This window comes from Lepus europaeus, chromosome 2, assembly GCF_033115175.1.
Source record: "Lepus europaeus isolate LE1 chromosome 2, mLepTim1.pri, whole genome shotgun sequence".
NCBI classification, from domain to species: domain Eukaryota; kingdom Metazoa; phylum Chordata; class Mammalia; order Lagomorpha; family Leporidae; genus Lepus; species Lepus europaeus.
Window position 1 is genome coordinate 149,872,695 of NC_084828.1, and position 27,870 is coordinate 149,900,564.

The window sequence follows — 27,870 nt, forward strand, 5'->3', positions numbered from 1 at the left end:
CAGTATTTTTACACTTTGTGTTTCTGTGTGAGTACAAACTGATGAGATCTTTACTAATTATATACTGAATCGATCCTCTGTATATAAAGATAATTGGAAATGAAAAAAAAATCTGGTGTTAAATTGGAAATGGCATAGAAAATTAATTAATTTTTTAAAAAAATATTATGTAGGATCTCTGTCTTTAATGTGCTGTACACTGTGATTTAATGCTATAACTAGTACTCCAACAGTATTTTTTTCACTTTGTGTTGCTATATGGGGCAAACTGTTGAAATCTTTACCTAATATATACTAAACTAATCTTCTGTATATAAAGAGAGTTGAAAATGAATCTTGATGTGAATGGAAGGGGAGAGGGAGCGGGAAAGGGGAGGGATGCGGGTGGGAGGGAAGTTATGGGATGGGGGAAGCCATTGTAACCCATAAGCTGTACTTTGGAAATTTATATTCATTAAATAAAAGTTTAATAAAAAATACACCATTTGGAGAGTGAAAATAGTTACAATAGAAGAGAATGGGAGAGGATATTTATGATTCAAAGACTGGTATCGAATACTGTTGTCCAGATTATGTAAAATAATTAATTAATTAATTAATTAATTCAATCTCATGCAAGTCACTAAGAAAAACATGAGACTCCAATAGGAAAAAAAAAAAGACAAAAGACTGAACAGACACTAACTGGACACAAATACACAAATCACGAAAAGATGCTCAGTGTTTATATTTTTCATGAAAAAAAAGTCAGTCAACATCACTACATGCTTATTCCTTATGTGTTTAACTCACAGAACGATCCTCACAACAATCCTAATGGGTAGGAACTATTATTATCACTCTCATTTTTCAGTCACAGAAACCACAATTTTAGGCAAACTGTTTAAGGTTCCAAAAACGAGCAGATCTTGGAGCTAAGACTGCAGCCCAGGCTGTGTGGCTCTACAGTCACAGATGGAACACCACGCTGCTTCTCAGGGCAACACCAGTCAGAGCGTTTCAGACCCCAAGAGCTCTCACGTTGGAAATCATGACTGACCTGGTAGAGCTAGGCAGGGGCTGATTTCCCCCGCTTATTACGAACCACAATTCACTGTGAAAGATCACAGGGACCTTAGAAAAACATGCCAGACGGAACATCAGAATAACGACCAACACAACGCATATCACAATGAGGCAGTTCCGGAAAAGGAAAGAAAGGCAGCTAAGTTTCTCTTCCATCTTTCCATCGCTTCAGAAGAAAGAAAAGGTTGGTTCATGGTCTATTAATAGAAAATTGATTATAAAGTCAAACCCCAGACTTATGGAGACATAATTCTATCTGAGCCACATTTGATGAATTTATTAAGGTTGTAAAAATATGTGCAATTATCTGGCTAAATAGAGTATGGAACAATTAGATCTAAAGTCCGATCCAGTCAATCTATTTTGATCTAAGACTACACTAATTTGGGGGGGGGGTAATTTTCTGTGTTACACTACAAGCATGCTGTTTTTCATCTACCTCTTTCACTTTGATCTGTTGATATTTGCTTGTGTTTGAGAATATGAAGAAAACACAATTTACCAGCCAGCAACTTGTGGAAAATGATCCGCAATGATCCCAGTGCGTCTGCCTTGAATGGTTGCTACCAGCTCAATCGTGAGGAAACTACTGTGACACTTAGGATGGGAGATTTGTTATCACTCTATTACCAGTTTTGAAATCCATTTATTCTGGTAATTACGTTTTTATATATCTGTGCTTTTTATTTTCCCCAATTTCTATGATTCTACTTGGGAATCAATATATCATCCCAAACTCTTCACTTCCATCATTTTGGAAGAATTTTAGTTATCATCCTAGTCTTACATTGGATAATACAAAGGTGGAAGGGAGCAGGAAGAGGAAGAAAAGCACAAAAAAATAAAAATTAAAAGGTACATTTTACTAAGTCTAGTAATTTGCATTCCTTTCTTCCTTCCCTCCTTCTTTCTTTCCTTTCTTTTTTTTTCAAAATACAGCCAACTGTGAAGAGGTGAGCAGAAAAGCCCCTGAGAGAGTCAACAGAAGTAGTGAAGGGACAGCCTGGGATCAGGTGCACATGAAGCAAATTACACCTGAATTCCATAAACTTGCCATCTGTCCAAATCAACCAGAACTGCCTAGAGGATTTCTCAAGCACAGATTGATAATGAATTGTAAATATACCCGGGATGTTGTCTTGTCTCAAGGTAACTAAATTTACCCTTTGAAATTTGCCCAGACCCTGCAGACCGAAGACTGCCCCACAGCAATGCACGCCCTTGATTGGCTGGCAAGTTTTAATTGATTTTTTAGATAACACTTTGATGTGAGGTAACTGAGAAGGGTCTTCATTTATTCATCTAGGAAAGAGTGTGCATAATTTAGGCAGCTGAACATATGGAGAAACCAACAAATGTAATACAAGAGTAGTGGGCTTTACTTCAGTGTGTGTTATTCTACATAAAATCTTCACTTAGCTAGGATTGCTCAGTCTAAATATAATGAAATAAATAAGTACAGTGAAAGACATTGGGCTGCTTGAGAAAGATTGTTATATAGCAACTGTTTATTAAGGGCCTACCACATCCCAGAACCATATTAATCACCCAGTGATGCTGTTAGAATGCCAATCCGATCCTGGGCATTTGAAAAGGTGGGCAGCTGCATTTGCAGTACGGTTTTGGGGGCTTCCTTGAACCCCCATGTAACACCAGAGGCGGTGATAAGGTGGGCCCTTGGGTGAAGCTAAGCCACATAGAGCTGCACCGTACCAGCACCTGCATGAGAAGCAGCACAGGAAGCTGCAGAGTGATTCAAAGACCTGTGAACAGAACCGCAGAAAAAATAATAATAATAACAACAGGTACTCACTAGAAAGCAAAGCTGGCCAACATAAGACTCACAGCTACAACAAATAAGGCTTCTGCCCCATCCAAAAGCAAGGTGAATACAAGAAACCCCATGATAAGGCCTAAGCCAGCCAGAGCAGAAAGGCTCAGGGTTGTCCAGTAAAATTTTCTGCAATGGCAGAAATGTTCTCTGTTTCTACCAACAATGACCACTAGCCCACAGGTGGCTACTGAGCATTCAAAATGCAGCTAGTGTGACTGGGGAACTGAATTTTGAAAGAAATATATAAAAGGAAAACTGAACTCATTCCTTCTATCATATTCTAATATATCATGATTTGGGGAGGGGAAGTCCATAAAATTGTAGAAAAAAAAACACCCATGTTTAGTTTCTCCTGTTCATAGCTGTTTTTTCTTTAAAAAAAAAAACTTTTATTTAATGCATATAAATTTCCAAAGTACAGCTTATGGATTACAATGGCTTCCCCCTCCCATAACTTCCCTCCCACCTGAAATGCTCCCCTTTCCCACTCCCTCTCCCCTTCCATTCACATCAAGATTCATTTTCAATTCTCTTTATATACAGAAGATCAGTTTAGTATATATTAAGTAAAAATTTCATCAGTTTTCACCCACATAGAAACACAAAATGAAAAATACTGTTTGAGTACTAGTTATTGCATTAAATCACAATGTACAGCACATTAAGGATAGAGATCCTACATGAGGAGTAAGTGCACAGTGACGTCTGTTGTTGACTTAACAATTTGACACTCTTGTTTATGGCATCAGTAATCTCCCTAGGCTCTAGTCATGAGTTGCCAAAGCTATGGAAGCCTTTTGATTTCACTGACTCTTATCATATTTAGACAAGGTCATAGTCAAAGTGGAAGTTCTCCGCTTCCTTCAGAGAAAGGTACCTCCTTCTTTGATGATGTGTTATTTCCACTGGGATCTCACTCATGGAGATCATTCATTTAGGTCATTTTTTTTAGAGAGTGTCTTGGCTTTCCATGCCTGAAATACTCTCATGGGCTTTTCAGCCGGATCCAAATGCCTTAAGGGCTGATTCTGCGGCCAGAGTGCTGTTTAGGACATCTGCCATTCTATGAGTCTTCTGTGTATCCCGCTTCCCATGTTGGATCATTCTCTCCCTTTTTAGTTCTATCGGTTCATAGCTGCTTTTTCTAATTGCTTTCTTCCAAGGTTGAGATTTACAATGCTTGAAGTAATATTATCTAATCTCCCTTCCTTGTGGTGGTTCCATGCCTTCCATACCGTAAGATTTGGCCAATGGAAGAACAAGACCAACACCAGGGAGAGACAGAGAACAGACAGAGGAGGAAAGGGAGAAGAGAAAGTTTTTCTGTGTTCTTGGGCGTAGATTCTATGCAAAGCATACAGTTCAAGAAAGGAGCATGGGTGGCATTGAGAGCTGTGGTAGCTAAGTGGATGTGGAGCACAAACCAGAGTCAAGCATCCTTGCAATGGCAGCTGCTATTCACTCAGCCACTCTGCATAGAAGAAGAGCCTTCCCTGTACCCCTGGCTTCGCCTCTGAGTGAATGGCTATGTTCCACCTGTGTTAGTCACTTTGGGTACTCTCCAGAGACTCTTTCAGGATGGACAGAACACCAGAAATAACAGGATATGCCAGATTAATGATGGACTTGCCTATCTCCCTGCTTTAGTCTCCACCAAGCTTCCCCCTCTGGTCTGTTTTCATATAGCCAGTCTTGTATCATAAAAGGCTCCCTAGGCCGGCGCTGTGGCTCAATAGGCTAATCCTCCACCTTGCGGTGCCAGCACACTGGGTTCTAGTCCCGGTTGGGGCGCCAGATTCTGTCCCGGTTGCCCCTCTTCCAGGCCAGCTCTCTGCTGTGGTCCGGGAAGGCAGTGGAGGATGGCCCAAGTGCTTGGGCCCTGCACCTGCATGGGAGACCAGGAGAAGCACCTGGCTCCTGCCTTCGGATCAGTGCAGTGTGCCGGCCGCAGCGCGCTGGCCACGGCGGCCACTGGAGGGTGAACCAACAGCAAAGGAAGATCTTTCTGTCTGTCTCTCTCACTGTCCACTCTGCCTGTCAAAAAAATTTTTAAAAAAATTTTTTTTTAGAAAAAGGCTCCCTAGTGGACTGAACACTCTTGATAAATATTCCCTTCCCCTTCCCCACAGAGTGAGTGAACCTCCTTCATTGCTGATACTGGGGCTGGTGTATGACTTGCTCCAGTCAATGGAACGCTCTTTCTCTCTAGCACTAGATTGATCCATTTTAGCTCAGGGCACAACCGTTGTCCTGGAATTGGGAAAACTCTGGAACAGAATAGGACTACTACTTGAAACAGAGTTAGTTAACCAGCACACCTCATGTATATGGAGAGAAATAAATGCTGGGATTTTTTTTCCAGTTCTTTGTTACTGCAGCAAAGTTGATTACTAAACCACCCCTTTGCTTAACAACCTTCAGAAGGTCTTCACTCTCCCAAAAGGTGAAGTCCAAGGCCCTCTGCATGGTGTACACAGTTCCCCTACAGCCAAAATGTCACTTCATCCTTTCTTGCCACACACACACTTAGTGCTTTAACCAGTCAGAAGACACTGGCCTCTGAGACGCTCCCAGGTCCTTACACATCATGCTCTGGGGTCTTCCGAGAGCCAGAGGAGGCGTACATCACTTACATCATTTCCGGGCTGTTTTTAAATGCCCAGAATACTTTTAAACAAAGAAATACCAGAATAAATGTGTAGTATATTTGAAGTTTTACACTAAATAAATGAATGCATTTAATATATGCCACTTCATTTGGAGATCATTTCTAACACAAATTCGAGGCCTTGTGTGAGTGTGAAAACCCAGGCCGCGTGGTTCTTCTGGTCGGCCACTTTCTTTCCTACACAATAGGTAGCCCCTAACCTGTAGTCACCGGCACGGGTCCTTCTGTTCAGACCCGTGCATTTTGATCAACTGTTCTGCATCCTTCACCAGCCTAGCAGGCAGAACTCACTAAGACAGTAGCTCACAATCCCTCCCTCCTTGACATACCAGAGCCTCATTCCTGTGCTGTACCAGCATACAGCACTTTTTTATATACCTGTCAACTCTTTGAGGACAGAGACCAGAACTTACATGTCTTGATGTCTCTTTCTGCAAACACCACACCAAGAGCAAGAGGAAATAAGGGTGAGGGTATTGGATAAGCTGGTAATCTAGCTCCCTGGACTAGGAGGGGAAGCCTTAATTTGTTGAATTCAGTGACTTCTATGGTATAAATACCATGGATGATTTCAAGTTAATCAATGTGGTGTCACTGAAAACTGAGTTGAGATGAGACATGGAGAACTGAGTCTTGTAAACTTTTATGAGCTGGCTACAATACACCACTGGATTATAATGGAACACTGGAGGCATGGTGCTGGAGTCAAATGATAGTCCAGGCCTGGGGCTGAAACAAGGTGAGGTAGAGAAAGCAAAGTCAGGAATGGGGAAGGGAGAGTTCTGACGTACAGGTGCTGACCCAAAGGGTTCCATCCATCAAATAGACCAACGAGTAGAAGAATGGACTGATTTCCTAGTACAAACCACTTCTCTTAAGCCATCTGATGGACCATTGAAAGAAAGGCAGTGAGCAATGCCAGCTTGCCATAATGGAAACCAGACCAGAGGCTGTTCTTCAACTCCTGTGTGCTCTCCTGATAAAGCCCTCTTCCAGCCATCACTACTATTTGACTAACCATCCCAAAACTTTGTGTCATAAAACAATAATAATTAGTGATTATTGTCATAAATCTGTTGGTCAGAGATTAGCTGGATTCCAAGATCAGGAAGCTCAAGAGAACCAGGTAAAAGCTCAGTGACATTTTATTGCCTAGATGCAGAAGTCACATTATATAGGACTGTCATTGTCACAGGCTGACTCAATTAAGAGGTGAGGGAACACAAACTCCATCTCAATTAAAGTAGGGTCTACATCCCATTACAAAGAGTAGATGAGAAATGATACATAGTGATGTTCATCTTTGAAAAAAACACAAGCTACCACAAGCCTCTAAGGATGATGGGAGCATTTTACCTTATGCTATCTTCCACAGAAGCCTCTGATAAGAAATCTTGGCCCTGGCCGGCGCCACGGCTCACTAGGCTAATCCTCCACCTGCGGCGCTGGCACACCGGGTTCTAGTCCTGGTCGGGGCATCAGATTCTGTCCCGGTTGCTCCTCTTCCAGGCCAGCTCTCTGCTGTGGCCCGGGAAGGCAGTGGAGGATGGCCCAAGTCCTTGGGCCTGCAACCCCATGGGAGACCAGGAGGAAGCACCTGGCTCCTGGCTTCAGATCGGCGCAGCGCGCTGGCCATAGCAGCCATTTGGGGGGGTGAATCACTGGAAAAAAGGAAGACCTTTCTCTCTCTGTCTCTCTCTCTCTCTCACTGTCTAACTCTGCCTGTCAAAAAAAAAAAAGAAAGAAATAAAGAAAAGAAAAAAGAAAATAAATCTGGGCCCTGCCCAGAATCCCTGAATTCTTTCCTTGCCTGAGATGCTCCTTGCTATAAAATGCCTCCTCCTGGCATTGGGAAGGCTCAATCCCAATGTGACTTCTGATGGACAGATTGGTCTCAACTAGGGATTCCAAGACTTATATGGAAGAAGTAGCTTACAGAGAAGTGTGGTGTCTACAGCTGTATGTGACTTCAACAAGGCAGGAAAGATGAACACAGTAAATAGGAAAACAGAGACTCCTCGTCATCCCAGGATAAGTGTGTGGATACCCAGGGCTGCATTCTCTGAGGAGCAACATCAAAGAATTTATACTTCAGGAGAAACTGATTTACTAAAACAGCCCAACAAGTCACTAAGTGAGTAAACATACAAGCCTAAGGGAAGGGCAATGAGGTGGTGAGTGGGGAGAGAATAAGTGTCCCAAGTTGCTCTGCAATAGTATCTAAAATTCTAGTTTTCAACAGTGTGAGACATGCAAAGAAGCAGGAAAATATGACCCCCACTCAGCGAAAAAGGCAACAGATACCACCTGGGATGGCTGGTAGATTTTAGATACTGGATTTAACAGGCAAAGATTTCAAAGCTGCCATTATAGATATATTCAAATTACTAACAAAAAACATATTTAAAAAGGTATAATTAAAACATCACATCAAATGGATAATGTCAACAAAGAAAGCAATTACACTTTAAAAGCACCAAATAAAAATTTTGGAGATGCAAATACAATAATGGAAATTAAAAATTCACTGTAAGGGATCAACAGATATCAATCGACAGAACAGAGAAGCCATGGACTCAAAAATACGTGAATAATGAACAGAGTCATGGGGAAACATGGGGCACCATCAAGCATGCCAATATACATACAATGGCGTTCCAGAGGAGGGGACAGAGAGAAAGGGGGAAACATTATTCAACGAAATAATTGAGAACTCCCAAAACTTGATGAAACATCTTTGCTTGCACATGCAAGAAGCTCTACTAACTTCAAGAAGGATAAATGCAAATCCTTTTACCTCAGATACCTCAGGGCAAAAATGTGGTAAGTCAAAGTAAGATAAAGATTTCAAAGAAAACACTAAAAGTTTGCTTGAATAATTATTTGCCCAAGTATATAATGCTATGTGAACATTTAAATGGTATGTCGATTATATTTGTCAATGCAGAGCAAGGTTCTATTTTGCTAAGTGGAAAAAATTTATAAATTAGTATATAATATAATATCAGTTTTTATAACATAAGTGTATATAAAATGTTTATCACATTAACTGTCAATCACAGAGTGAGTATTCCACAAAACGGTAGCTAGTCCTTATTTTGTTGCTGCGGTTGTATTTATTTTCATCGCCATTAATATCAACTTAATAAGGATTTATTAGCAATATTATGGACTCTTCGAAAATTCATCAGGCAGCTGGTATTATCAACAGAGCTTGTATCAATCATTTGATGCTGGCCATTATAAACAAATAAATAAATGCTCTAATCCACTGCACCTGACTCTAATGTTTTCCTCCCTCAGATTCTGTTGTGTGGAAAGCAGTTACACAGATGTGTCTTTCTCCTGGGTATGCACTCCCTGTCTAAGATCTTGATTCTGAACCCATCTAAGAACTGCCCAGGCTATGGACACGTGAGAGAATGGGCTCTCTCGCTCACAGCTCCCTTCATCAACAGGCAGCTAGAGAGGTTGTTGGCTGTCCGCTCCAAGAGACCCCATTTCAGCCATAGAAACTGCTGCCAGAATGGCCTGTATTTCTCCTTCTCCAGAGCCCTCCACGAGAGAATAGCCTGTTCTTCCTACTGTTCTTTGTCCCCATCCACCCTTGAAATGTCCTCCGAGGACACCTTGGTGCTGGCAGGCCAGGCAGGTGCTGGTTTCCTCTCCTGGCCTGCAGTTCCGCCTTGTCTGACACTTCTTCCCAAGATCAGCGAAGCCTGACTCCAGTATTGGGCATGAACAAGGGTCCCCTGCACAAACTCCATCCTGAATCTCTGAGCAAGACGCTGCGAGCCTCACAGTATCTCTGATCCCCCACGATTTCCACCGCAATTCCATCCACTGAAGTCAAAGAGCCATCTGGTTGATTTTTCACAAGATAAATAATACCAGTAGGAAATATTCTGTTTCCTTTTTGCTTAATTATAGCATTATTATTCCCATACTATTGTCCTTTATTTCTTTCTTCTACCAAAGTAATATTTTCTAACTATTCCTAGTTTAAATAAATAAATGTAAAGACCTGGCCTAGGAATTCAATTCATATTTATATTTCTCCTGTGGGAGAAACAGTAGTCAGTAATTGCTTATACAAATCAGCAGTGTTCCAGGGCACTGTTCTCGATGAACCTAATTATCCTAACTTCCCAAATAACTGTGAATGAACTTCAGGAACGTAACCCACTTTTACGATAGGTACTTTCTGTACCTGAATGTTATAAATAATTGAGTCCAGAAGGGTTTAGCAGGTTGCAGAAGGAGGATAAGGTTATATGTGGGAAATATTAATGGATGAAAATATAACTGGTATTAGGCCAGCTATACTTTAAGGACTATGAATATAATATGTACAACTATTAGCACTAAAGCAAAATGCCCATCAATTATTCATAAGTGTTTCCAGTCCTAAGAAAATATTCCACAATAAACAGATGCTACACACTACAATTCAGAGACAGATTTAATTTTCCAGACTGTCTCCCAAAGATGACTCATCACGTGTATGTATCTGCCACTATAATTAATAGGTCTATTATTCTTTCCACTTCAGGTTTGGCAATAGAAATTTCATTACCAGATAAGCACGTTTTGACTGAGATATAACCAAGGTAATTGCTAAATTCATAATAAGGTGATTATTTGAGGTAAGGACGCTGATGAATTCTCAGCCTGTAGTTGTTGAGTAGTTAATAATCATTGCAAAAAGCACTGATCTAATGCTCAGAAAATACATTAAAATCCTCCTGCATCTTCATGTATGAGAGGATTGGGTTGTTTTAAGTGTTTTAAGTTTTTCTCGAGTCAGATGTTCTTGTAACCTAAAATATTAGATCAATACTATCTGATATTCCTTTAATTCATTATTAAATACCAGGAAGATTTATTAAAAAAAAAATAGCACTGACAAAACGGAGACAAAGACTCTGTGCTTTACTCTCTTTGTGGCTTCTGTTGCCTCAGTTTTAAAAAAGACATCCACCTGATCAGCAGGCAGGTGTAGATGGCTTGTCAAAAGAAGCCAGGCTCACTGCTCCTTGTAACGCCAAAGACTTAAATGCTGGACTTCAGAAATTAACTTACTCTTTTTTGAAGATTTTTGTTTATTTAATTTGAAAGATAGGGTTAGAGAGAGAAAGGGAGGGAGGCAGGGAGGGAGAGAGAGAGAGAGAGAAATCTTCCATCCCCTAGTTCACTCCCCAAATGGCCACAAGTGTCAGGGTTAGGCCAGGCCAAAGCCTCCATCTGGATCGCCCATGTCAGTAGCAAGGCCACTCTCTGCTACTTTCCCAGGTGCTTCAGGGGAGCTGGATGGGAAGCAGAGCAGATGGGACCCGAATCAGTGCACACATGAGATGCCAGCATTACATGCAGTGGCTTAACCCACTGTACCACAACCTTGGGCCCAATTAGCTTACTCTTGTTTTTAATATTTGTTTATTTATTTGAAAGTCATAGTTGTTACACACAGAGAGAAGAAGAGGCAGAGAGAGAGAGGTCCTCCATCCACTGGTTCACTCTCCATATGGCTGCAATGGCTGGAGCTGTGCTGATCCAAAGCCAGGAGCCAGGAGTTTCCTCTGGGTCTTCCCACACAGGTGCCAGGGCCCAAGCACTTGAGCCATCTTCCACTGCTTTCCCAGGCCATAGCAGAGAGCTGGATCAGAAGTGGAGCAGCCAGAACTTGAACTGGTGCCCATGTGGGATGCCGGCACTGCAGGCAGCAGCTTTACCCACTATGCCACAGCACTTTAACTTACTCTTAACCAAATAACATGATGCAGCATCTTTTTTAAGACAACATACCATGTTAAATCATGAAGAAATTAGACTCGTATACTTGAATCTGTTTTAGATGTCCATAAAAATCATTTCAAAAATTAAATGTGAAGAGAACGTTTCTTTTAAATCTTGATCTGAAGCTCAACTTTTGAGGATGGAGGACAGATGCCCTCAAACCAGAGAAAGAGAAGTCAAAGGGAGCAAGACTGCTCCCGAGGGGCAGGAATCCTATCATTTTTGCTTTTATACCCTAAAGGCGACATTGCAGTCTTGGGCAGATAACAGAGGCTCACTCAAGTGAAACTGTAAAGGAATTCGTTCCTCTGTGGTCTGGGCTTGGCTTGGGTTGGGTTTCCTTTTTCTTTTCTTTGGAGGCAGGGAGATGTAATGAGGGGGAAGGCTGACTGGGGACAACCTCCAGGGCTGGGGTAAGCTAACAAGGGAAGCCCGAGCGAGGGACGTGGACGTGAGCAGTCACGGGGTCTCGGAGGAACTGCGGCAGTGGGGCCCAATCTTACCAGTGACAATTTTAACAGGACAAGAACAGAAGTAACGACCCTTTGGAAAAGTCCCAAGTCACAGGCCCTGTGGTGGTCCATCTTTCTCTAACCCAGACGACAGGCAATTTCCTCTTTGTCTTCTTTAGAAGAATGAAGTGTGCACAGCTCTCGCATTGCTCATCTTTGAAAGCTCAGAATGCCTTGCTCTGATTTGCATAAAATAATTCTTTACTTAATTAACAAGCTCTCAGATAGATTGTCCTTTCAACCTTTGACAAGCTGAAAATTATGTAAGATTCCTCTTCAAAGGAAGTGAATATTCCCCAAATAGTATCCATTGCTGACAGTAGGACATATTGAACACAATTTTCCACATAGCCTCTGCAGTGAGATTTAAACTGGTTCCGTAACAAGGAAGGAGACACAACTTTGTCACAAGAACTCAGAGAAACTAAGAAATCTCAGATGCATCCATCACTCAAAACCCAGAAAAGTTTGAATACAATTTATCTTTAAAGCTAATAGCTTTAGTAAAATTCTTAAAAGTAATAAGAAAACTGTAGGAAAGGTGTACATTCCCCAGAGAGAAGGAAATTAACCTTAATATAAAACACCGCACAGCATTCAGCATTATAAATGGCTTTATAATTATATTAAGGACAGCAGAAATGTATCAAATTAATACTATGCGGACGTTAGGAACTTTCCCCTGTGGTTCAGGAACTAAAAATCCAAACCAACCAATTAATTTATGAAAAAAGAGAATTTCTGAAATCAATTTGGTGAACTACATCAATTTCCAAATCCAAAAGACCTTTTCTTACTCCAGCCATAGAATGACTCATGTGTCAAACGGATAAACTGAGTGGATGTATTAAGTCAACTGGCTGAAAACCAGAACACACCAAGATGTCCAGGCAGCAGATGAAGGAGTCACCTGCTCCAGGCCCCGCCCACTCACCAGATGTCCGACTTGGTGTCATAGCCTTGGTGTTTCAGAGCCTCAGGACTCATGTAATGGGGAGTTCCAGTGAGAGTGGTGGCCAGGTCACAAGAGCCCATGAGAAGCCGAGAAACTCCAAAATCCCCTTGAAATAATAATTAATTATGTGAGTACTTTAAAACAACAGAAATCAGCACTGGAAATCAACAAGGGCATGAATGTCTAATTTGACCATTTGGTTATGCTCTATTTCATACTACTTTAAAGAGGAAGAAATGTAAAATGTTAAATTACACAATGCCAGTAAACAGCTTTAAAACCATAGGCTTCCCAGGAGAAAGGAGACTTTGAGCCAGGAAAGTGAATTACGTAAGCTAAAATTCTTTATTTCTGGAATATGGAAAAGTAGTCAATTTGATATAAAAAGCAATTTCAAGTCTGAATAACAGCAAACAGAATGATTCTGGAATGGCTCAATACGATGATATGCAATTTTATATGGGGCAGGGGGAGAGTTTGTTCCTAATTTAAAAGAAAACACATTTTTTTAAAGAAAAAGACCTGAAATGATTCAAAGATATGACTATAAAAAATTGGAATCCATCACCTTTAGTTGCATGCTATTATTCTTTCCCTCTCTAAGGACATCCTATAAACTATATGATGATTAGATAATTCAGTAATTGTTCCAATTTCAGAACTAATGGTTAAAAGCCATTATATCAACATTTTAATTATTATAATCTTACTATATGTGATACAGTAAGTGGGAAACTTATTTCACCAAGCCAATAAAGCAAATCTAACCACTTGCAAAGTGTGTGACATGAAGCTGGAACCCAAAATATATTCATTAAATCTACCATATATGTAGTAACTATTTTATACTTCAGTTTATATCAGATAATCAGAAACAAAATCACCGGGTTTTGTTGGCCCCATGCAGGTCTGAACAAGGCTTGAGAAATTTAAATAAACCAATGATTACTCTAACACTTCCATGTACCCAATTCTTCAATTTGATATGACAACATCAAGAATATATTCTTGGGGCCAGCGCTGTGGCATAGAGAGTAAAGCCACCGCCTGCAGTGCCGTCATCCCATATGGGCACAAGTTTGAATCCCAGCTGCTCTACTTCTGATCCAGCTCTCTGCTATGGCCTGGGAAAGCAGTAGAAAATGGCCCAAGTCCTTGGGCCCCTGCACCCACATGGGAGACCTGGAGAAAGCTCCTGCCTCCTGGCTTCAGATGGGTGCAGCTCCAGCTGTTGTAGCCATCTGGGGAGTGAACCAGTGGATGGAAGATCTCTCTTTCTCTCTCTCTGTCTCTGTCTCTCTCTGCCTCTCCTTCTCTTTGTAACTCTTTCAAGTAAATAAATAAATAAATCTTTTAGAAAAGAATATATTCTTCTATGTCTTTGGAATATATATTTTTAAAAAATGTTACCAATTTTAAGTCGATTGTTTTTCAGAAATATATTCTTTGACTTCAAGTCTCGATGAAGTATCCTCCTACAAAAAGGAAAAAAGGGATATGCTAAATCATGGCAACAGGACAAAGCACAAAAACATAGGACAACCTCAACAGACGTGGAGAAAGCATTTGATAAGATTCAATATCCCTTCATGAGAAAAAAAATACCCTTCAACACATTAGGTATAGAAGGAACATACCTCAATATGAGAAGCCAACACCCAATATCATACTGGATGAGGAAAGCTGACAGCATTTCCTCTCAGATATGGAACCATTTACTCTTATTCAACATATACATATACATATACATATACATATACATATACATATACACATATACAGCTTTGGAAGCATTAGCAAGAGCAATTAGAGAGCAGAAAGAAATAAAGGGCATCAAAATTGGAAAGGAGGAAGTCAAAATATCTAAGTTTGCCGATGGCATGATGTTGTACAAGGTAAAAACTAAACACTCCCACAAAAAGCTATTAGAACTGACAAACCAAGTTGCAGGTTACAAAAATAAACACACACAAAATTAGCTTTTTGTGTACCCCAAATAACAAACTCACTGAAAGATGAATCGAAAAAGAAATTCCATTCACAATAGCTACAAAAAAATCAAATATTAGGAATAAATTTAATTAAAATGAAATATCTCTACAATGAAAATCATAGAACATTAACAAAACAAATCATCAAGGATACAAAAAATGGAAATATGCCTTGCTTACTGGAAGACTTAGTATCATTAAAAAGTCTCTACTACCTAAGACAATCCACAGATTCAATGCAATCCCTACCAAAATATCAATGACATTCTTTACAGAATTGAAAGAACACCGGCCGGCCCTATGGCATAGCAGGTAAAGCCGCTTCTAGCACTGGTTCAAGTCCCAGCTGCTCCACTTCTGATCCAGCTCCCTGCTGATGGCCTGGGAAAGTAGAAGACAGCCCAAGACCTTGGGCCCTGCATCTGCATGGGGGACCTAGAAGAAGCTCCAGGCTCCTGGCTTCAGATCAGCCCAGCTCCGCTGTTGTGGCCATTTGGGGAGTGAATCAGCGGATGGAAAATCTCCCTCCCTCTCCCCCTCCCCCTCCCCCTCCCCCTCCCCCCCCCCCCGGATCACCCCCTTTCTTTTCCTTGGAGAATTTAGTCCGTTTTAACTTAATGTAATTTTAAAAAAATGTTTTGTAGTTCTAAGAAATAGCTCGAGAGAGAGAGAAAGTTCCCATCCACTGGCTCATACTTCAAATGCCTGCAGTGGCCAGGGCTGGTCCAGGCCTGAGCTGGGAGCTGGGAATTCTAATCCAGGATTCCCACATGGGTGGCAGGAACTCAAGAAATTGGGCTGTCTCTGAGGTGCATTTTTACAGGAGGCTGGAACCTGGAACCTGGAACCGAGCTGATTCAAACTCGGGCACTCTGATACGGGATGCAGGTGTCCCAACTTGTATCTTATCCACTCCTAAGATAATTATTGATAAAGTCTTACTACTGCCATTTTTGATTCTTGATTTCCAGTTTTGTTTTACATCCTTAATTTTTCCCTACCTTGTAATTTTTTGTGTGTGGTTTTAGAGATTTTCTCTAATAATGTTTGGCTCTTTGCTTAATATATTTGGCAAGTTGTTACAGATTTCACTCTGTGGTTATCATAAGGCTAATTAATAAAAAAAAAAAAACAGTACTGTGAATGTCTCATCACTCTCTCCTGGCTTATAAGGTTTCTGCTAAGAAATCGGAAGTCAGATAAACTGGGATGCCGGGATGGTTTTGTGTATTATTTCTTTAGTCTCATAGCTTTGAGAATTCTCTCTTTTAACCTTGGCGAGCTTTATTATAATATTGCTTGGGGTAGACTTGGCTGAGTTGTCCCTAGAAAGTCGTAACTTTCTCTAGGTTTAAAATATTTTCAAAGATGTTTTCCATGCCTTTGGCGTTTTCACATCCCTCTTGAACCCCAATAACACAGATATTTGATCTTCTCATTATGTCCCAAAGTTCCTTTAAGCTTTATTCATTATCCTTGATTATTTTTCCCTTTTCCTCTTCCAACTGTGTATTTTCAAATACCCTCTCTCGAAATTCACTGAGTCTTCAATTGCATGTTTTGCTACTATTGCCTCTTTCTGCAGCATTTTCCAAATATTTCTTAATGTACTTTTCAGTTGAAAAATTTGTTTGATTTTTTAAAAATTATTTCCCTTTCTCCATCAGAATATTAACACTTCTACACTCTTTTGAAGTTCATTAAATTTCCTTGAAACAGATATTTTGAGTTATTTATCTTAGCACTTGAAAATGTTAATTCCTAGTTAGTTGGTTGCTAGCACCTTATTTTGTTTGTTAAGTGAAGTCACGGGCCCTGAAAATTCATGATGCTTGCTGGCATATGACAGTGTCTGCACACTGAAGGATTAGTTATTTTTTCCTGTCTTCATAATCCAGCTTCATGTATGGCTCCTCTTCCACAAATTATAACCAGTCTGCTTTTCTCTGGACCTGTAGATGTGTCTGTTACTTCAGCCCTAGATGGCTCCCTGAGCTGAGGTTTTCCACAGGTCTGCTATTGGTGTGTTGTTGCTATTGAAGTCTTAGAGGACACCTCAAGCTCAAATTTGCACCAAATCCATAGTTGATGTGTTCAGAGTGAACCGAAGAAATGTCTAAAGGGGGGGTAACTTACCACCACAAACCTTTACTTGGAACTGAGGTAGACTCGGACGCCTTGCTTGTCCTGTGTGCACCAACCCTATGATGCTACACCTGGAATCCACAGCCTGTAGGCTGTAAAGACCAGGCTTTGTAAAGACCAGTGCTGCACTGGGGTTAGGACCAAAGCCCACACCCCTGTGGGCTGTCTACTGCTAGAGTGGACTCACAACCAGAGGCTGATGCAATCAGCGACAGGTGATGCTGGATGTCATAGAAGTCTGATGACCTGGGTCACAGGACTCTACTTCACACTCAGGACCAGAAGCTCCTTCTGCAGACATCAATTGAGGACAGGGGCCATTATGATCTAGAACCAAGCTCCCAAGACATAGTCCTGTGGTTCCTTGCTGTTTCTCCAAGGTTGCGGAAGGGGTGATAAAAGCAGCCCCTTGGACTCCCAAGCTGGTACTAAGCTGAGTCCCACCTGGGCTTCACAGTCTCACAGTCCCTAGGCCTCTAGAATCACAGAAGTACAAACCACACCCTTATGAGAGGCAATACAAGTCCATTCAGCCTGGGTACTGATCTCTACCTGAGGTCAGGGCAACTCTAGAAGCTCCATCTGTAGGCACAGACCTGTGAGCAGAAGTCACTGGGCTTTACTAGGTGCTGGGTCTCACAGTGGTGGGACGGTCTCTGGGCTCCAAGGCAAGGTACTAAATTCCCTTTCCTACTCTCCTCCCCAGTGGATACTGGCTTTCTGTGACGTCTGACAAAGGTTGAGGGACAGATGGTGGAGTTGGGTCCCTTGGCCACTTGGTTAAGATGGATCCAAAGACAAGTGGTAGATACATGCCATAGGGCCTTGCCCAGCCCTGGTTGATAAAAATCCAAACCTGGTATTTCAAGTCTAAGTTCTGAACTTAATTCCTTCTCCCTCTCCCAAGTGGGAGACAAGGCAGTTCTCTCCACACTGTACTTCTTGGGGCTGTGGGAGAGTTGACATGGGCAGTCCTTCACATTCGGCTTTCTTCTATGAATATTTTCTTGTTATTGTTATACTACAACCAGGTACTGTGGTCTCATCTGGCTTCCACAGTACTTGTGAAGGTGACTTGGTATGTGAGTGGATATTCAAATTGGTGTGTTTGTGAGGAGTTGACTGCTAGAATGTCTTACTCAGCCACAATCCTGTTCCACCTCCTCTATTCCTCAAAGTGAAAGTTATTGTCATTGTGGTTATAGTAAGCAAGAAGTAAGTCAGTCAGTCTCCGGTACCAACAGATAGCACAACTTTGCTTTTTCATCTTCTAATCTGGGTAGGACACTTCCCTCCCCAGTCCTACAAACGTATTTGTGTTCTCACATAGGTCCCTTTTGCTGGGAGCCTCACTAAATTAAAAACCAAATTCTTAGTGCCATTCTTAAGGCAATATTTCAGCCACTTCACTGCACCTTACCAAACTGGCTGAGAAATCTGTGTGTTGCCAGGTGATGAAGAAAGTTCCCCAGCCCTGTTCTCTCCTCCACTGTGAACGCATCAAGATCAGCAAGGCCCCCAGGTCACCACTGCAGTGGATTTCTGCAGAAAGGCCTGCTCTGATGTTTCCTCTGAGGAAATGAGGACTAACGAATGCCCTCCCTTCAACAGAGATGAATTTTAGTGTAACAATATCAAGACAGTCCTAAGGAACTGTGGATGTTCTCAGTTCTTACCATTATTATTTATGTGTTTATGCCATATGCTACAGACTTAGATTGTTCCAAATGTATAAATAAACCAACTTTAAATAAGTACGGAAGAATGCCAAATGATAAGCAAAATCTTCATTTCTTCTGTAACTTCAGTCTTCTTCATTCGCCCAGGGTCATCTTTATCTCCTCAGCTGCCATGCTGTATTAGTCAAGGCTCTTCGGAGAAACAGAACCAATACATGATTTTCTACAAAGAACTGGCTTGTGTGCCGACGGAGGCCAAGAAGCCCCAAGATCTGCCTTTGACAAACTGTAGTCCCAGGCAAGCAAGTGCTGTCATTCAGTCTGACTCTGAAGGCCTGGGAACCAGGGGAGCCAGTGGTGTAAATCCCAGTCCAAGGCTCAAGAAGTGAGATGGGGAAATAAAGGCGGCAGCTTCCTCCTTCCTTCATCCCTTGTTCTATCCGGGCCATCAGTGGACTGGACCATGCTCAGCCACATTAGGGAGTGCACTGAACTAAGTCCCCAGACTCACAGATGCATATTCCCATCTCATCCAGGAGCACTCTTCCAGATTCACCCGGAAAAAAAGATTTATTTATTTATTTGAAAGTCAGAGTTACACAGAAAGAGGAGAGGCAGAGAGAGAGAGAGAGAGAGAGAGAGGTGCTGCGCTGATCCGAAGTCAGGAGCCAGGAGCTTCTTCTGGGTCTCCCATGTGGGTGCAGGGGCCCAAGGACTTGGGCCATCTTTTACTTTCCCAGGCCATAGCAGAGAGCTGGATGGGAAGTGGAGCAACCAGGTCTCGAACTGGTGCCCATATGGGATGTCGGTGCTTCAGGACATGGTGTTAACCCCCTGCACTACAGTGCTGGCCCCAGAAACAAATGTTTAATGGGGTACTCTACTGCCCACCCAAATTGACAAAGTTAGTCAACCATCCCATGCAGTACTTTGCACAGCGTTTTCTTTTTCTTTCTTTTTTATTTTGGCTGCAATAGTCGGAGCTGCACTGATCCAAGGCCAGGAGTCAGGAAGTTTCTTCTGGATCTCCCACGTGGGTGCAGCAGCCCAAGGCCTTGGGCCAACTTCTACTGCTTTTCCAGGCCATAGCAGAGAGCTGGATGGTAAGTGGAGCAGCCAGGACTTGAACTGGCGCCTGTATGGGATGCTGGCACTGCAAGCAGTGGCATTACCCACTTCGTCACAGTGCCAGTCCCATGCACAGCATTTTCAACAGACCTAAACTCTTCCCATTCTTCTTTCCAAAACAACCCTCTTCTTAACTAACATGTGAGTAATCTGTGTAATTATCAAAACACACTTTAATATATACTATATTATACAAGGAAAACACTGGAAAAGTAAATAAACCTATTCTTTTTTGCTACAGTTTGAAAAGATTCAAGTTCAAAGCCGAGGGAAACAACGTGGCCAGCTATATTCTTGTTCCCAGGTATTTACACCTCTTGTGCCTTGCAGTGAATGTTCTCTTTGGAAGGAACAAGCATCCCCAGGCTCCTGACACTGGGCTTTGTCATGGGCCTTGCTCTGATCAATGCATGCGAGCAGACAGGACAATGCCAGGTCTGAGAAGAAGCTGAAAGAGCCTTGAGTGTATCCACTAACTCTTGCTTTTCCCTCTTCCATGACAAAAATTATGTCCCAGATACGAGCTGCTTCTTCAGTTTGGGCAGCAGAATGAGAGGTGTAGAACAGACTTGCAAATGCCCTGTAACTGTCAACACCCACATGAACAAGAAGTGATGTGGCCCTAAGCCACCAGTATCAGGCTTCTGTGCATGTAGGGTGACGTCCTGTAGCAGGTGTGAGTGTGAGTGTTACTTTCTCCACGTAGCTTCTGCTGAACTGTGAATATTCTTAGCTTTCTAACACCATCCTCTATAAGTGCTATGGTATTAGTCTGTCCTCTTTTGCTAATAACACAATACTGCAAACTAGTTATGTTATAAGGAAAAGAGACTGATTTGGGCATGCATTTGTGTGACGGTCTTCTCACTGACAGAGCTGCAAGATGGTATAGGGAATCAAAGACGGGACTTGTGTGTCCACAGGTCATTGCCTCTCTTCTCATAAAAAGCCACCAATATTCAACCATGGAAGCTCCACAGCCATGACCTCATATAATCCAGATTACCTCCCAAAGGTCCTGCCTCAAAACACCCAGAGCTGGATTAAGTTTCCACCCCCCCCCCCCATACCTCACAATGAAGGCTGAATTCCAATTCAGAGGAAACAAAGCATAGCAATGTTGTATGCTAAAGAATCGCTCTTTCGGATTTAAAATGCTTTAAAAACAGACAATTGGGATAAGTAAGCTAATTGTCAGAAGGAAACACACCTTAGACCTGCCCTGAATTAAATACTGAAAACTAACAGGTGTGAAAAGTAGACTACGACCAAGAATGACAGCGCTGCTGTATTCTGACTTCTGGAGATTGGGTCAAATGGGGATACTTGCTCCCTTTGCCTCCCTCAAAATGCCAGAAAACACAAAAAATGTTTCAAGAGGAAAATTATAATAGTGCTGGGAAACAAGAGTAGTATGTAGAAAATAATTTTTTGAAAAATCCCTTAAAGAATGCAGAAAACCTAAAATGCACACAGAAGAATCCTGTCTGCAGCCTCCCCTTCTCTGCCCCCACCCCCCACAGCAGCCACCAGCTCAGCGACACAGTCCTGTGCGGCTTACTGGCTGGCTTCTGCCTCCTCAGATCACTGCCTGCACAAACTACACATGCCTCAGTCATTCTTTGCTAGAGGAACCCAAATGAAGACCCCCAAGGGCTGCAGGTTCACTTCCAATCTTTCTGTCTCCCCTACTTCTCTCCACCCGCTTTAACATCTCCACGCACCCTTTTCCCACCCCCCAGTCTGCCTCTCATTCTCTCCATACTCTACCCAGAAGTTTCACAATCAAACTTAGCACCATTCTTTAAAAATGTGTCTTTCCAGTTTCTTACCCACCCAGGCACAGAACCTCAGGTTCCTCTGTGACCTTTTATCACATCTCACATAATGACCTAATTTCAAGTCCAATCATTGTAACTTATCAAGTTCATTTTCGTCCCGTCCACTGCTGCCACCTTGGTTCAGGGTTACAACTTCAAGTGGGAATATTATTAAAAGTTTTGATGGATAACACAGTAACCCAAGTTCTTGTCTCTCCTCTCTATAACTTATTACCTAATCTTCCTGAAGCATGCCCTGGTCATATTATAGCACTACTCAGAAGGTGCCTGTGGTACCCAGTGTCTATTTCATAAAATTATTCCTCTTGATCTTAACCTACCTTTGCCACGACTTCATTCATGTACCCCAAGAGCCTTCCCAACTGAATCATTCACTTAAAACAGCCATGTCTGTGCCTTTGCTCATTCTCTTCCCTACACCTGAAAAGATCTGACCCATCTTTAACCATATTCAAAACATACCCTGAGTCAATTGCCACTTCTTCCCAGAAGCCTTCATTAATTCCCCTACGTGGAAACATTCTCCCTCCTCTGATATTCCACAGAGCTTAAACTATACTTTATGTGAAGCTCTTCTCATTTGTTTTAAATTAGAGCATAGCTTACATTAAAGTGCATACATCTGGGGACGGCGCCGTGGCGCACTAGGTTAATCCTCCGTCTGTGGCGCTGGCATCCCATATGGGCGCCCAGGCTCTAGTCTCGGTTGCTCCTCTTTCAGTCCAGCTCTCTGCTGTGGCCCGGGAGGGCAGTGGAGGATGGCCCAAGTGCTTGGGCCCCTGCACCCGCATGGGAGACCAGGAGGAAGCACCTGGCTCCTGGCTTCGGATCGGCACAGTGCCGGCCGTAGCAGCCATTTGGGGAGTGAAACAACAGAAGGAAGACCTCTCTCTCTCTCTCTCTCTCTCTCTCTACCTGTCAAATAAATAAAAAAATTTTTTTAAAAAAAGTGCATACATCTTAAACCTGATGAATTTTGGTTCACTCCCCAAATGACCATAACAGCCAGAGCTGAGCTGATCCAAAGCCAAGAGCCAGGGACAGTAAACACGCAGGTGCAGGGGCCCTAGCTCTAGGGCCATCTTCTACTGCTTTCCCACGCCATAGCAGAGAGCTGGATCAGAAGAAGAGCATCTGGAACTAGAACCGGCGCCCATATGGGATGCTGGTGCTGCAGGCTGGGGCTTTACCAGCTACACCACAGCGCCGGCCCCCCAACAGTGACTTCTATTCTGACTCACTGTAGGTAAGTTTTACCTGCTTTTGAACTTCACAAAAATGGAATCATAAAGTATGTAGTCTTCTGCATCTGGGTTCTTTTACCCTACTCTCCATCTCTGAATTTCATCCAGATCACACGAACCAGCTGTGCATTGTTGTTTTAATTAGACAGGATTCTACTGTGTCTGCATACCACAATTTATTTGACCATTCCACTGCAGATGGACATTTTTCAGACTTTCAGGCTGTCACAAAGAAGGCTTCTACAGACCTTTTTTTACATCTTTTGTTGGACACCAGCACTTGCTTCTATTCTCAAGAACAAATTACTGGGTCACAGGGTATTTGTGATGGGAACTATGATCAGACATTTCTCTAGTGTTTATACCAATGTACATCCATTAAAAATGTAAGAGAATTCTAGTTGCTCTAAATCCTTGGCAACACTTGTTACTGTCAGAAGTTCTTTAAGCCTGTCTGTGACTCATGTGAGTCACAGAAACCAACTACTTGAGCTAACACCTGTTGCCTCCCAGTGCGTTAGCAGGAAGCTGGAATCAGGAGCAGAGCTGGACTCAAACCCAGGCACTTGGATATGGGATACAGGTATCTCGAGTGGCTTCTTAACTACTGCACCAATTGCAGCCCCCCCCCCCCAGGATTTATTTTTAATTTCTCTACTTAATGAGTTGTAATATAAAATTGACATTTTTTTGTCTATACAGAAACCTTAAAATAACTTTTATAATAATATAATGAATAAGTTTATCATAACTTATTTCCTGAATCACAAAGGATGGTGTTTCAGATCCACAGGCCCACAAATATCCAAATGTTTAGCCCTATTTAGTGACTTTCTTTGAATGGTAAGTGACTAGAAAAAGTTAAATCCTCTCTTTGAAAAGTTATTTTAAACTTATTTAATTATCACTAGGTAGTCTCACTTATTTAAAAAAAATTGGGTTTTTAAATCAACCCAATTTTGGTTTTCTGTTTTACACATAGAAGACCATAGTTGGCATCTTTGTGTTGTTTTTGAGTTATTTTCTTTATGCGTAAGCCAACAACATGCCAAAAAAGCGCTACAAGAAAATCCAACCAATAACCGATAGGACTGTAAATGCGTGGAAATCTTAACAGTCAGCAGCTTCTGATCATTTATCACAGGACTGCTCTTCTTTTATCATTGTCTCAATATGACATCATTCAAGGGATTCTTAGGCGCTGTGGATGAATCAGCAGCTCTCTGCACCACTGAGCATGTGCTTCAGAGGGTACAAGCTGAATTCCAGAGCATCCTGACTCCTTTCTATGCCCCCAGAAGGCACAGATGACACACATAGGAATATGACACTGGTGGATAAGCAGCCTTGGGTGTGCTGTGAATTAGTCCTTCTGCTAGGAAACAAAGTCACCACCTGTGGTGCCCACTCGAAGAAGAAAGCCACCAGAGAGGCCTCACAGCCTCTACTTGTCTAGGTATGTTCTGTTCATGTTTTCAGATGTGTGCAGAGCATCTTAAGAGTCTATAAAACATTCAACATCTAAAATTCTCACTTTTGACCTATAGAAAAACCACAAAAAGTTTTACAATACACTGTTAAGGCAGAGTATGAAAATCAGAAAGGCGCCAGCACTGTGGCATCGTTTGTGGGTAAAGCCATTGACTGCAACACCAGCATCCCATAGAGGAGCTGGTTAGTGTCCTGGCTGCTCCATTTTCTATCCAGTTCCCTGCTAATGCACCTGGGAAAAGCAGTGGAAGATGGCCCAATTGTGTGGGCCCCTACCACCCACATGGGAGACCCAGATGAAGCTCCTGGCCCCTGGCTTTGGCCTGGCCCAGTGCAGGATGTAGCAGCCATCTGGGGAGTGAATCAGCAAATGAAAGATCTCTGTTTCTTTCTCTTTCCCTCTCTCTTTCTGTAAGACTGCCTTTCAAAATAAATAAATCTTTTTAAAAAAAATCAAAGACAACTGAAATTCTTAAAACAGAATTTGGCCTTTATCAGATATTTCACTTCAAAGTTTACTTTTTATCTGATTACTTCTCTCTCTCTCTCTCTCTCTCTCTGTGGCCACATAATATCTTTTGCCTCAACTTGAGATGTGAACCCCATCAAATGTGTGCTGACACATTCCAAGATGACTACACAATTCACTTGTGGCATACTAAGATATTTACAACTTAAGCCTGCCATAAGATACAACAAATTGGGGCTGGTGCTGTAGCATAGCAGGTTAGGCCTCTGCAGTGCCACCATCCCATATGGGTACTGATTGGAGTCCCGGCTGCTCCAGTTCCAATCCAGCTCTCTGCTATGGCCTGGCAAAGCAGTGGAAGATGGCCCAGGTCCTTGGGCCCCTGAACCCATGTGGAAAGACCTACAGGAAGCTCCTGGCTCCTGGCTTCAGATCGGCTCAGTTCCGGCCATTGTGGCCAACTGGGGAGTGAACCGGCGAATGGAAGACCTCTCTCTTTCTCTCTCTCTCTCTCTCTCTGCCTCTCCTTCTCTCTCTAACTCTGACTTTCAAATAAATAAATGAATCTTTAAAAAATAAAATAAAATCTTTTTAAAAATACAATAAATTTTTGGCATGCAAGAAAGTATCCGAGAACAAAGGAATGTATTTAACACAAGTTTCTGTCTTCGAAGGTTAAATTGATTTGTAGAGCAACAACAACAAAAAAAGCTATGCAAGTCAACTCTCTGGATATAAGCATTCAACAGTCTCCCTAAGGAAAAAAAATACATTATAGATGTATTTAACACAGCCATTGATCTTTCGGCCTTGTTTTCTTTCAATTCTACCAGAAAACAGAACTTTCACTTTTCCAATTCAGACATGACTGTTGAATTATATCCTGTACCAGGAGTGATGATCATACCTCTCGTGCATGTAGTCAACTCCCAGCAACAGCTGGATAAACCATTCCATTATTTGATTTTCTGGAAAGATATTTCCAGCTTCTTTATATTCTTGAATTTTGTAGTCCAGATCTCCTCCCTGAAATAAAACAGCATAATCTTTCACGAGTTTTTCAGTTAAGACTAAAATCCAAGTGTCTTAACAACAGTTAACTCACAGCAGCCACTATTCATCCTAAGAACAGGCACACTGCCACTCTGTAGCTGTCACTGACTAGGATTCTCTCCTCAACTAAACTCCAGCCAGGTTCCTCTGAGCGCTCTTCCTACTTAGGCATCAATGTTGACCTCTAATGACTTGAAGGAAACACCAGCAGAGCTTCTAACAGCTCAATGCTATAGCCCTACAGCCCTAGGAGGACCCTAATTGAAGTGCCTGCCAGAGAAATCTCAAAGCTACCCTAAGAAGTTACTGTTCACCCCAGCCCACACCTGAACACAGGGACCCTGTCTCCCAGTCTTTTCAGGAGGTGAGGAGCCTTACTTTGATAAGCACCAGTTAGCAAAACCAGGTGAATTTCACATGCACACCTGCCACCTCCCAATCTATAATTTCTCACTGTCCAGACTCAGGCTGCTGCTGCTCCTGCCTATTCCTTCAGTCTCCCCAGATGCCCCATCACCTCTGCATAAATCAGAGCAGAGCTTAGCTCTTTTCCCTACTAGCAGTTGTTAATGAATGAAATCTGTTTCACTGCTTTAAATAATATTCAGCTGTGTTTATCTTTGACATCACTCAAAAGGACAAAACTCTTAAACAGGAGAATATTATCACACAACTCTAATCTAAAATATTTTCATTATATTACCTAAATATGTATCCACATAATACAAGGATTAATTTTCCTTACTTAAAAAAAAATTTATTTATTTATTTATTGGAAAGGCAGAGTGACAAAGAGAGAGAGAGGAAGAGACACAGAAAAAGAGAGCTTCTATCCGCTGATTCACTCCCCAAAAAGCCCCAAAAGCCAGGGTGGGGCCAGGCCTGAGCCAGAAGCCAGGAACTCCATCCAGGGCTCCTATGTGGGTGGCAGGTGCCCAAGTACTTGAGCCTTCATCCTCTGCTTTCCTAGGCACATTAGCAGGGAGCTGTATCAGAAGCAGGAGCCAGGGCTTAAACCAACACTTCGATATGGAATGCCAGCACTGTAAGCAGCAGCTTAACCTGATGCGCCAAAATACCAGGCCCAATTTCCCCTACATTTAGAGTTTATACAATTATAGAGCCCTAAGATGTACATAAGTTAGAAGTGTAAACCAATAAAATTCAAATCAGTGATATTAATTTAATACAAAGTGATAATGTTTGGTGAAACTAACCTGTTGTTTACTCAGTGTGTTGGGCACTCTCTGGTATTTAGAATCTTTTGCGTTTGGCCTACCCAGGCTGATGTGCTTGGGATATCAGAATTCTCCTTGTCTCTATTTAATGACAGCAAAACTCTCGGGAATACAGCGATCTGTATGATCATTTATCATTTAAACATTTTAATCAGTCTTTGTCCTGTCACTTGTAGCAGTAAAATAACACTATTTATTATTAAGACCAAAAAATGAACCATGATCACAAATGATAAACATCTAAAATATCTGGCAATATCTGATATAAGAACCTTTCCAACTACTGTGTCTGTGTGTCACAAAATGCTAAATTCTCCTACAGAACTCTTATACCAGATCCCTTTTACTTTAAAATGCTGAAGGATTTTATAGAAACAATCTGGACAATGTTCCCTATGGATAAGAATGGGTTAAATGACAACTGTGTTTGTAGGAAAAACACAGACCCCATGAGGGTGGAAGGGACTTGCCATGTCCTGAGGGGAATAAGAGAAAAACCATGAAGCTACGCACAGAATTCTGGTAACAGAGCTGTTCTAGGAGCAAAGAAAAAGCATTTGTAGGCAATGAGATAATCCACAGAAATTATTTCTAATCAAACACCATGAGGTCAACTGACTAACTCATTTCTAATGTATATTTTATTGCGTTCAGTGCAATATGCAAATATTTGCTTGGCATTTTCCTCTTCCTACACTCAGAGCCATACCAAGTCAAAAGTATTCACTGAACCTCAGCTTCCTGCTGGATTTTCTGGACTA

At 41.9% G+C, this 27,870-nt stretch overlaps 1 protein-coding gene across 1 annotated transcript in view; it reads right to left on the reverse strand.

Annotated features, from left to right (window-relative positions):
• NEK11 (NIMA related kinase 11) overlaps positions 1–27,870 on the reverse strand; it is a 326,453-nt gene that overhangs the window by 219,060 nt on the left and 79,523 nt on the right. The window contains exons 4-6 of the mRNA XM_062214781.1: positions 25,726–25,844; positions 14,241–14,305; positions 12,810–12,936 (exon numbers count right to left, since the gene is read on the reverse strand). Of these exons, the coding sequence (XP_062070765.1) occupies positions 12,810–12,936; positions 14,241–14,305; positions 25,726–25,844 (311 nt within the window). The remainder of the gene's footprint in view (positions 1–12,809; positions 12,937–14,240; positions 14,306–25,725; positions 25,845–27,870) is intronic.